The sequence below is a fragment of the Frieseomelitta varia genome, unplaced genomic scaffold (assembly GCF_011392965.1).
Source record: "Frieseomelitta varia isolate USP_RPSP 00005682 unplaced genomic scaffold, Fvar_1.2 scaffold_696, whole genome shotgun sequence".
Taxonomy (NCBI): Eukaryota; Metazoa; Arthropoda; class Insecta; order Hymenoptera; family Apidae; genus Frieseomelitta; species Frieseomelitta varia.
Window position 1 is genome coordinate 53,031 of NW_025110474.1, and position 12,149 is coordinate 65,179.

At 35.1% G+C, this 12,149-nt stretch overlaps 1 protein-coding gene across 5 annotated transcripts in view; it reads right to left on the bottom strand.

Moving 5' to 3' along the window:
- LOC122535298 (WD repeat-containing protein 47) overlaps positions 1–12,149 on the bottom strand; it is a 101,798-nt gene that overhangs the window by 47,403 nt on the left and 42,246 nt on the right. For all 5 annotated transcript variants that reach the window (XM_043666721.1, XM_043666717.1, XM_043666718.1 and 2 more), the window contains exons 5-6: positions 6,324–6,434; positions 5,488–5,566 (exon numbers count right to left, since the gene is read on the bottom strand). In XM_043666721.1, the coding sequence (XP_043522656.1) occupies positions 5,488–5,566; positions 6,324–6,434 (190 nt within the window). The remainder of the gene's footprint in view (positions 1–5,487; positions 5,567–6,323; positions 6,435–12,149) is intronic.

Genomic DNA, 12,149 nt, shown 5'->3' on the forward strand with positions numbered 1-12,149 from the left:
ATCAATATAAACGAACAGCCTATGAATTATAAATATACGTAGATACATCAACTTTCTACGTGCAAAAATTCCAAATATTAAATATAAAATAAATTGCGAAAAACTGCATAAAAATTATAAAATTATAAAATCTATTAAAAATAACATAGAAATTTATGGTGCCAATTTCTATCCAATGGTCTCCACGGTGTATGAATTAAGTATTCTATAATATCAGTCTTTCACTTTTTACGTATAAAAATTCCAATTTATGAGAATCGGAAAATAATTATTGAAGAATTTTAAATCAAATATCCTCAAATATAAATTATATATTAAACAAAATCAAACATCTCACATTATGTATTAACTTTCCAATGCAAATATTAGATACAAAATAAATACTTATGAGAATTTTTCAATTTGCGTAACAATAATTACAAAGACTATTAAAATAACGTAAAAAACTTTATGAATTTTTGTTCCACGATCTCCAATATTGTTTCTAAATGTTTAAAAATTCGAAGAGTAAACATTCCTAAACCAAACCTTCTCTAAACTAAACGATCAACGTAGTTGCACATCAATCGTGAATAATAACGAGCACGTGCCATTATTAAGTTACTAGGCGTCTCCACTACACCCACATGGCCATCGATTCCAGTTTACCTTGACGGTTGAAGGTGTATCGCGCTTTTAATTCAAGTGGGAAAAGGTGTACCCTTTCGGAAAAGTGACACGTTGGCAGGTGTCCAGTTTCTAGCGAAACATACGACAATTGTCATTTATCCACGCACTCTACTCTATTTTTCTCAAAAAAAAAAGGGTTTATTTTTCTCAAGGTCAGGTTTCGGTTTCGATTTTCAGTGAGTAACTACAAATTTTTTTAATACAAAGATTTGAAGTAAAATTAAGAAATATATTTCTCTAATACAAATTGCAAATAAAATTAAAAAATATACTTTTCGAAGTAAAATTAAGAAATATATTTCTCTAATACAAATTGGAAATAAAATTAAAAAATATGCTTTTCGATGTAAAATATAATTTTCGAAGTAAGAAATATATTTTTCTAATACAAAAATTAGAAATAAAATTAAAAAATATACTTTTCAACATAAAGATTCGAAATGAAATTGAAGAATCATGAATGACCCTTAATACTCCTCGAAAACACACGACAATTATCAACGTGGAGTGACGAAAAATAACATTGCACGATTAACAGTAAATAAAATTGATTCAATAAAAACGAGACTTTTTGACTTTTTCAATTGTCACATACGCCGTTTTTCTCAAAAATTTGTATATCATTTTGACAACAACAAGGATTTTCTACGTTTAAATAGGGAACAAATCGCAAGAATAAAATAATCGAAGCAAACTGGAAGATATCTTTGACAAAATCCTCCACGATTATCTCGTTAAATTCAGTAAACACTACGTTGTAGAAATGTTAAATCGCGTCCGCGAAACGTTAGATTGATATGACTTCCTCCTGCACGCATGTTTACCGCTAAGAATTACGTCACACGACAATCGCGAATATTGAAATTGGAGTTTGCGGCAGAGTCATCGCCAAGTTTGCAGCGCGGCAAAAATCTCGGAAAACCGCGATCGCCTACGCGGAACAACCATTTTCGTTTACGTTACGACGAGTCTTCTAATTGTGCGAGGCAAAGACGCATCGGTGCGTGACTGCACGTCGATTTGCATCCTCTAACTGCGTCATCTAGTGAAACATAATCCAGCGATGCTCAGGAATGAGCATTAGAATTTCGAGTGTGGGCGCTTGGACCTTGTCAGCGTGTACACCGCGAATAACTCTCGCGACGTTCATCACATAAGTAATTAAAAAATCAAAAGCCGCTCCGTAGGAAATTTATGTCGTTATTTGTTTTGACAATTTTCCAGTTCCTCTTTATACTTTTGCACTAAGAGATGCAAATGTTCATTTTGTTTTGAACTTTTACACCAAAATATACATTTAGACATGTTTTCAATTTCATTTCGAACTTTTATATTAAAAGATACATTTTCCAGCTTTATTGCTACATTGAGATAGATTTAGTTTCCGATTGTATATATTCGAGGAAGTGTTTTCTCAATTTTATTTCGAATTTTTATGACAAAAGACAGACCTCCCAATGATATTCCGAATTCTCGCGTTAAAAAATATATCCATCCTCTCGTAAATAAGAGATCAGACGGTTCAGCGCGTTGAAACGCAAACGATTTACGTTTTAACAGACACGCATATCTTCGCTCCCACGTGAATGTGATTTTCCTTAACGCGACACGCACGTCCATCGATGTCGTCAGACCTATGTGCTGAAAAGTAAATCTAATATGGATCGATGAACCGGTTTGTCCGCGATACTGGAAACAGACAGAACAGGCCATGACCCATTACGACCGAAGCAGCAGCTGTTGGCGATCGAGGTGATCACGTACAGGACCATGAGACCGAATCAGAGTCGCATCTATACATGATTCTCAATTGACATCTGGCTGAGCACCTGGCTCGAACATTTTCGCAGTTCTGCGCGATATTCGCGTTGCATAATCGCGTCTTATTCACATCGTCGTTTTAATTCCAAGTAAATGATGATTATATCGATCGATCGATATACATAGCAGTGATGGGTCGATTTCGGAGCAAAACAGTAAGGGAAACTGTGTTTTCTTAATTATTCAACCAGGACATTTAATATTTAAATATAGAATAGGATTGTTTAAGAAGAGTAATAAAGGTGAATTTGAAGACGAGAAGTTTGAATCGAATAATAGTACAGATTCTCCCTGAAATCGTGGTAAAATCGGTACCACGGTGATGTTACATTATACATGAAAATAAATTGGGAAGAAAGAATAAATTCTTTTCGTTTACAGCTCTATTTTCGAAACGAGTAATCAAAAAGAAGCTTATTTTATCTACAAGAACAAACAGAGCTTAATATTTAAACTTTATTAAGAACTGGCTCAAGAGACGTGTACTTGGCATAGTGATACTTACATTCAATTTTTTCAGGAACAAAGTATCTTGCGAAAAAATTGTATTTCACATTTTTGACTTACTTTAGCAGATAGAGCAACATTCTGACCAATTCGGAATTAACCAAATTCAAATATAGATGACAAATTTTTCAATGCGATTTTTTTCAAAGTATTAAATAAAAACAAGTATTCGTACCAGAATTTGAAGGATGTTCCGTATTGCGGAAGCTAATTTCTATCGACTAAACCATGACGTAATGACAGATGAACAGATTCGAGCGTCGAATAATTATTACGATGACCACATAGCATTTTATGCCAACAATTCTTTGACGCATGGTCCGTGAATATTTAAATTCCTATGAATTTTGTCAATTCTTCTTCGTTCGTTGATTTTTCATCGCCGATGGACAAGGTGGAACATTTAAATTGACAAACTGACGTCAACTATGCATTATCTTCCATGGATCTTTAACAGCGGAAACTCGTTACAAATAATTGTGGCAGTTATTCAAAATGCGCAGCGATTGACAAAACGAAAAAACGGAAACAAACTTTCAAGTAAAATATTTTTGGATAATTCGATTTGCATGTGTTTCTCACTTATTACTTTATTAGCGCACAGAAAATTCAGTTATAGGAGACGCTTATTCAACCGAATATTCAAACAATTTTCTGTTCCTTTTTCATTTTTGTCTCACTTTCGAGAAGAGTCGTCCACTATGCGATTTGTGTTGATTGCGTCATTGGCGAACATTCCGGAAAAAGAGTTGACTGGGGACAAGACAAGGGGGCAGGTTCTGCGATCGAGCGGCTAATTGCATCGATTAAAACGTCTAATTGGCAATTTCTCGATTAACCAATCGATGACTAAGGGAATTAGAGTCGATCTGCGCGTGATATATACCGGGAATGAAGTTTCTCCGAATGTTCGACATCGTAATTTTCCAAATTCATAATACCTTTCACGGGCACAACTCCATCGTTAATTGAATTACATTAAATCGATATAAATCAGCAATAAAGTGATAACAACGATATCATAAACTTGTGTCATAAAATTTTATGTAATTTAATTATTATTTGGGAGACTTTGGAACTATTTCGTGTCTGAAAAAATATTATAAGTGTGATTTAAATGTATAGCGACTCACAAAAATATTTGTACGCTTACCGTAGGAAACTTTTATGTATGTATTATTTGTATTATGTAAAACATTTTTATATTTCACTAGCATAGTAATGAGACACGAGTGTCATAACTTTACTGGTAAAATTTGAAACCAATTTGAAAATGTATATAGAAGTTATAAGATATTTAGTAATATATATTGAGAATATTCTACACAGTATTTTATAGATATATTTAGCAAATAATTTAATGCAGCTAAGCTATATACAATAATATATAAAGTTCGTTATAATGTGAATTATAATATGAACAATAATAAATAATAATACATCAAAATATGTAAATATAAAACATTTATCAAAAACATACGTTTAATGAAAAACAATTTTAAGTATATAACAAGTGTTAGAAATTCACACTTTCTGTGACTTTAAATATTTTTGTCCTCTCTACAAAATATGTACATTTGTACTAAATATTAGTTTGTAACTTTTGCATGTTTTCAGAACTCACTAAAAACTTTGGGTGTTGAGTGTTTGAAAAATATTCCATATATAATATAGGTACGGATATACGATAAAATTTGTAAAAAAAAGTGTCGACAAGTGTACGAGCCAACGTTCGCAAATATTCGTGGAAATTGCCGTTAAACCAGTCTCTCCGGTGCGTTGCAAGTTGAACCATAAACGGGTCACGGATTTATACGGGCGCTTATGGCAATAAAGAAAGACATATAGAAAGTTGGACTTGTTAATTCGAGCCCCCTCCCCCTCCTCCTCATTATTAGATCTCGTGGTCATTTCGTGGTACAACGAACGCACGCGGCAACATTACCCATTCTCGAAAGCTGTAAAAAATATTTTCTATTTCATGAAATCATTTCGCCGAGAGAGCCGACAGCTAATTACCACTGACTGGTCGAAATTTCAAATTGACGTAAAAACACCAATTGGAACGGTTTGAATCGTCACGATACGATCGTTTATAATTTTGCGAGTTAATTAAACAAATTTCAAGCCGGTGCAAGCGTTCTTCTTATCGACAATACGTTTGCAATCCAACCTCGATAAGACTCTATGTAAAGTACAAATATAGGTATAAAAAACGATTAAAAGCTCGAAACGATAAACATCCTCTGTTCTCTTGATTCAGAGCAAAGCAACCAGTAATCAATGCTCTCGTCAGCTTGTTATTAAGTTACATGGGCCGTTGTAACGAGGATTTCGTCCTACTGTTACATGCAGCAATCGTAAATTAATTGTATCGTCGCGCGACGCCCCGTAAAAGCATCAACGCGGTTCAAAGTCAACTTCCTACGAGTTACTTTCCCGTGGATCTCGTATTCGGTGCAATAATAGTGGCTGATTTTATTGGCTTACCTTTATCGACTTGACGACGTCGTAATGACTCTCTTGTGCTCTGACGTCGTAAGCATTGCTCAGCGCCGAGTTCTGTCTCCTGCGAGCACCATTTTCAATGAAAATATCGCCGCACACTGTTTTCTCTCGAATGTTTCATATCCGACTGCGGATTTTCACGCGTGTTTAATATAAAAAAAGAACGCACAGAATGTACGTAAGAAATTTTATAGTAAAGTATAATAAAGGTTGTTGTAAATTTTATTTACTTTCCATTTTTTAACCCTTTATACTCTTCATATCGTGATGATAATTTCATTAAAAAAAAAAAAAAAAATATGTAAAATGAAGATTCGTGATTTTAAAGTTAAATTACTCAGCTGTAGAATTTTTCACTTAACTGAATTAACATTGAGAATGTAAAATAAGAATAAAATCAAATATTTCAAATTTTAGTAATTTAATATTAATGATCTATGACATTCTCGGGAGAATTAAACGTAATTCACTAAATTATTATAAAATCCAATGACACAAAAATTTAATTATTACAGATGACAATTTAATTCCGCGCATAAAGGGTTAAATTGGATTCGTAGAACTATACATTTGCATAAATATCCGCAGTACAGCTACAACACATAAAAATTCGCACGTTTTCAATTTCTATCCTATCGAATTCTTCTCCAATTAAACGACGATTTAAATGGCAAATCAGATTTTTATTCATCTACATAAATAATCAGCTATCTTTGTAAAACATTCTATCCCGTCGCAGAGAAATGAGAATTCAATCACGATTATTATTCTACTTTGTACAAATAATAAAATAATGCGAACTATAGCAAGACACTTACACAACAGGCTCAGATCCATTGATCGTAGGCTTCGGTGACTGGATACCAGACCGTGCAGGCGTACTCGTGTGAACAGGTGAAGGTCCTTTGCTCCCCAAAGGTGGCTTTATACTGTAATCGCGAAAGAAAGTATACGATCAGACGTCCGTCGTAACGTTCTCTGCGAAATCACGTATATTTTTCCGCGCAATTATTACACGTGACCGTGCCCATCAATTTCGCAAAACTCATCCGTAACCCAGTGAATTGACAAATTACACCATTCGAAACCGGACGAGATTTCGCGAAGTGGCTATTTGGCATTGAAGAATACTGTTGTCCCTCTGTTGGCAACTGTTTAAAGGGTCACCGGCAATCAAGATTCCCCTTTGGAATGTCATCGGCCAGGGATTGAGAAGATTGGGGTTAGCAAGGTTATACGAAGCACCGGTCATTATTCAACCGGGACGTGATTTATGGGAACAAGGTATCCCTCATTGGTATGCCCCCTGTAATGGCATTATAGGCAGAGTACGAATAGGTACTTTGTGTTCTCGATGCATGAGAAGTTATCTCATGCGCGCGTAAAAAGTAACAGAAAATTGAAATCGTGGTAGTGTGAATTTTCCTCGAAGTTTTCTAAATTCTCCGGACTTTGGTTAACCAACAGACTTCGTGTTCAAATTCTGTTAAATTTGGAATGAATACATTTTGTTGCCAGTATGCGGAAAATGAGACCTAAAGTTATTTCACGCGCATGAATCTGTAACAGTAATGGGAAATCGTTGTTGTGCGAATTTTGCCTGTAATTTTCTAAATACTTTCGAATCAAATCAAATTTCAAATGCAGCTCAAGAATTTGGAGAATGCTAAGATTTCGCGAGAAACAATGAAATTATTTCAAAAGAAACATTCAATAAAATTCAAGTAAACGAATATTTGATTCGTAATTTGCCATGTAATATTAAAAGCTTGATTAACTATATTTGGACTACGGATTTTTATATTCCTCCAAATATAATCAAAGAAATATACTAAAGAAAAAGCAATAGTAGAAAACAGTAGAAAACTCTTTTTATTTTTCACATTGTTGTACCTGTTACCTTTTGTTTTACTTTTACATTCTACTTTTACTTTTACTTATAGTTCCTACAAGTAGATGAGCAAAAGGCAAATTAGATTCATAAGACGTAGACACTAAGGATTAGTTATAAGAGAAGAAAATAAGAAAAATGCAGACCCATTGTAAATCGGAAGCCATCCTAAGCCGCCTAGGCAAGAATTATATATATATATATAAATAAAAAATAAAAAATAAAATAATATAATCAAAGAAATAGAACATAAACAGAAATTTGTGCAATTTATACAATTACAATAAATATTCTACAATAGTTTGAATATTTTACACATGTGTGTAGATCATTATATATAAAATATATATAAAATATAATATAAAATAAAATATATTATAATATATAAAAATCAAAGTTATGATATTCTCATCTCTCAGAGAAATGAACAAAAAAGTTTGTTTCGTCTAAAAAGCAAAGACTGCTCCATACTTTTAGAGTTAACGCGAATAGTGTATATTTCGTTGTATGTGGTATAACTTCCTACAAGATTTACAAACACTTTTTTAAATCAATGTCAAACTAGAACGAGTGTGTTTTTCAATACTCCCAACACGTAGGACTTAATTACACTACATTTCATCGTCTTGTTTTCATTTTCGCACACAGTGACAGGCGCGAGAATGAACGCGCGTGGACTGGCTGACGGGAACTGGAAGCGGAAGCTGTTCATAATTCAGCGTCGCATACTAAATGAACGACATCGGGTCAACGAGACAATCTAAAGAGCTGCCGCTTATTTAAATGCTAAAATTCTTCGCGACAAGTCGGCCAAACGTACAAATAAAGATCATTACTGTTTCTTTGAAAGCACAGAACAAAAGTATATAGATTTAAGTATGTAGAGAAGTATCTGTCTTCTCGCATACCGATTGACACACGGCGGCGTGGAAGCGCTGCTTCTGAGACTGCACGTGCTACTATGGCTGGCCTGTTTCGTGTAAATCGGCCGATTGCTCGGAGCCACGCTGACACGCTCGGCAATCCGAAATCGTGGTATCGTTGGCTTGTGGTAGATCATCGTTTCTTCGCGTAGAAACCACAATTGGTCAAACTTCGTCGAACAGAGGGCTCACACTTTCATATCTCAAGCACGATCCTTCGATCGTACCAAATCTCCTCGTTCTCGTTGTTTAATTAAATCACTGCACACCGGGTCGATTCCTTTCTCGATACGGTAGAACGTTGGATCGTGCGACCAAACGTGAAAAGATCTTTGGTTTCGTACAATTTGATCGCGTCAGGAAATTCCAAATGTTTCTCGTTCTTTTATTATGTTGGATCTCGTTGTTTAATTGCAAAATTGCAAAATATCACCACTGTACACTTGGACGAACTCCGCCGTGAACGATCGAGTGTCTCACGGACCACGTAGCTAGACCCGAAACGATCGATTTCAAACCGTGTCACGGAATTCCAAGTATTTCAGACCTTATTGCCTTATTTATTCTCAAGTCACTTGTTCCCTTCTCTACTCGTCTCGTTCAAGCGCAAAAATATCACCACTGTACACCTGGACGAACTTTCCTCCTTACAACGATCGAACGTCTCATCGATCACATAGCCATAGATCAGATTCAGCGAAACGAATTTTCAGTTTCCAACGACTGGCCACGGGATTCCAAGTGTCGCGTGCCTTATTTAGGGGCCGTGATTAAGGACCGAGTGGAATGTCGGATTCGCGACGGAATCGCCGTACTACGTTCGATCATCTGTCTGTCTGTCTGTCTGTCTGTACGTAACTCGATGTGTAACCGCGTTGCAACCACAGAACCGGGGGAACGATGCTGCTGCGGAGGAAGCCCGACGTGGAGTATCGAGGGAGCCAAGCGTTGGCTACGATTTTGCCCGCCAGCGGCATTAGACTCGACTGCCCGTCCACCGACACTCCGCTCGTAATAACAAAGCGTATCGCGACCTATCAGAGGCTGCTTTGATTCCGCGCGTCTCTCTGTTCCACACGTTCGAGCACGCGGTCTGCGATCAGCTGTGCGTCCGCGAATCGAACACACCGCGATCGAAACGTACAATCATCGATCGCTCGATGGATTATCAAGCATTTTGACTCACGTGCACCGCTGTAGTATGTTCTTTTGATTTTTACACTGAATTAAATTTTTAGTAGATTTGAATAAATCTGACGAATAATTTAGTAAGTGTCTCGCCAATAATGATTACATCTCCCTCTCGTCTACGTACATCTCTATAACTTACACGTTGTTATATCATTTAATATCATTCAATACCAAACTTTGATGAATGATTGTCTCCATATACTGACAGAATAATCTTCAACAGTAATTAATTCTCCTTTCGTTAGTTTATCGAAGATGTTAGAGAATTTTTCGTAATCTGGATAATTAAATTGTTTGATTCAATACTATTCATAAAAGAATTTAATAGTAACAGACTCCATAAAAACGGTAATGTCCACACACTTTTGAACAGCAGTGTATAAATGGCGAAAAGTTTGAATTTCAATAGTCTTGAGTCGTTTTCAAACTAAGATTCGATTGCCGATCGCTAGTCACTAAGAATCGAAGAATTCGCGGTTTTTCTTTACACGTCGAGGGTTCAAAGCAAAGAGATTCAAATGAAGCGTGTTTCGGCGATTGTTAAGCATTCGTGTTTGAATCGGTTGCAAATTTCGCGGCTGCCTCGCCCATCGGAATCTTTGATAATTGGGCTGCACGGAGCTTTCGGTTCCAGTGAGCATTCAGAGCGAGAAATATTGATAGAATATCGGGGCTTTTAGTGAATGGAGTATGGAATTCCAGAGTAAACGATACGATACACGCAGAAATGCAATTTTTAAGTTTAAAGAAAGATACGTTTATCAGCTGATACGTTACAGAAATGCTAGACAGCGTGTGGACCATATTTTCTCAGCAGCGATAAGGTTCTCACCTCAACGACAAAATGTACGTAACAGTTTTCAGTTCGATGCAATGTATATTTTAAACAGGTCGCCGAATTTTTAGTCGAAAGTTTGCCAAATCGAACATTTTGCTAAGAAAACTTGAACTTAAGATTTTAAACTCGTTAAGAGATTTCAACCTCCCAAAGATCCAATATTTCATTTACAACTCCATTTTCCGATACTGGATCATTTCATCGTTATATCCTGTAACTTTCTGGCTGAAGAAATGATGATATTACGATAAGCAGAGTGCGTACTTTTACGCAAAATTTATGTTTTCAAGAATATAAATAAAAAGAGGAAAAAGAAAATGGAACCTAAGTAGAAAATCGTGTTACATAGCAAATGCTACAAAATACTTTTGCACGTTGATATTAAATTTATTACATCAAATTATATATTATTATAATCATCGTGAAAATATCATTATATATTAAATTACATCAATATCAAAAAAATTATATATTAAATTACATCAATATCAAAAAAATTATATATTAGATTACATCAATATCAAAAAAATTATATATTAAATTACATCAATATCAATAGAAAAAAAAATCGGAAGTCCAGTGGTAAATCGTTTCACTTAGTAGTTAATCGGTTACCGTTTCTATTTCGATATAAACTGGTTCTCGAACGAATTCGAAAGTTCAGAGCGTATGTCTTGGTTCTTGCTGGAATCCACAGCAAGCGACCAAGAAAAGCGATATAAAAAGGCGGATGGCCCTTTTCGGAGGAGGAACATCTGGCAGAAGCGGTGTCCCAAGAACCGGAGGGACACACGTAGCGCACAGTCATTTCTCTCGCGTTTAAAACTACGCGTTTCTACTCTACGTGCGTCGAGTTATACTGCACGCGGCATATTTCACAACAGGTTGAACGCAGAGCCATACTTTCCGTACACCAACGTGCGAATTCCTATAAATTTTCAAACGTCGACCGCGTTCGTGTAGAAATTCTTCTCATTCTACTTTCCTGACTCGTTACTTTCGAAACAATTTCATACCGTTGACTTTCTTCCCTGTCTGATCCTTCGAGAAGCGAAACTGATCAATTTCACTTTTTCATTAACCCTCTGAGAGTTCACGAAATTTAAAAGCAAAAAGAAATTGTGTCAAAAAGAAGCAGTTTCTTCCAGTTTGTTATTCTGCTTTCTTCTTACATCGCCGCTCTCTTATTTTATTATTCTATAAAAGAACTTAAGAAATTTGTGTGAAATACCATATTTTGAAAAAGATCTGTTCTGTAAGAAAATGTTGTATATATGTAAAATTCGCAAATGTAGTATTACGAAGAAACAAATTCATAATATTTATTCATCACGTATTAAGTTATGAAATAAATTTAAAAAAACAGGTTTTATTACATCACCACCCTTTTTTTTTTTTAATTTAATTGATCAATTTGATTTATGAACGATTAATCACCTGATCATTAAAGAAAGAAAAATATCATTATGAATACTTGAAGTCGCAAATTTTACGCTATTAACCCATTTACATCGTAAATTACAATTTAATTACAACTTGATCATCAATATTGTTACTCCAAAAAAAAAAAAAAGAAAAATATTCTTATAAATATCTTAATTTCCGAGCTATTAACCCATTTGTATCACGATTTAATCATCAATATTATTACTCCAAAAAGAAAAAAAAAAGTTCATACAAATATTCAAAGCTGCAATGATTTTCCAGCAAATTCTACGTTATTAACCCACTTAAATTGCAGGACCTGCCACTTTTAACGGTAACAGTACAATTGATGACAGATCCGCATCACCGAAGCCTA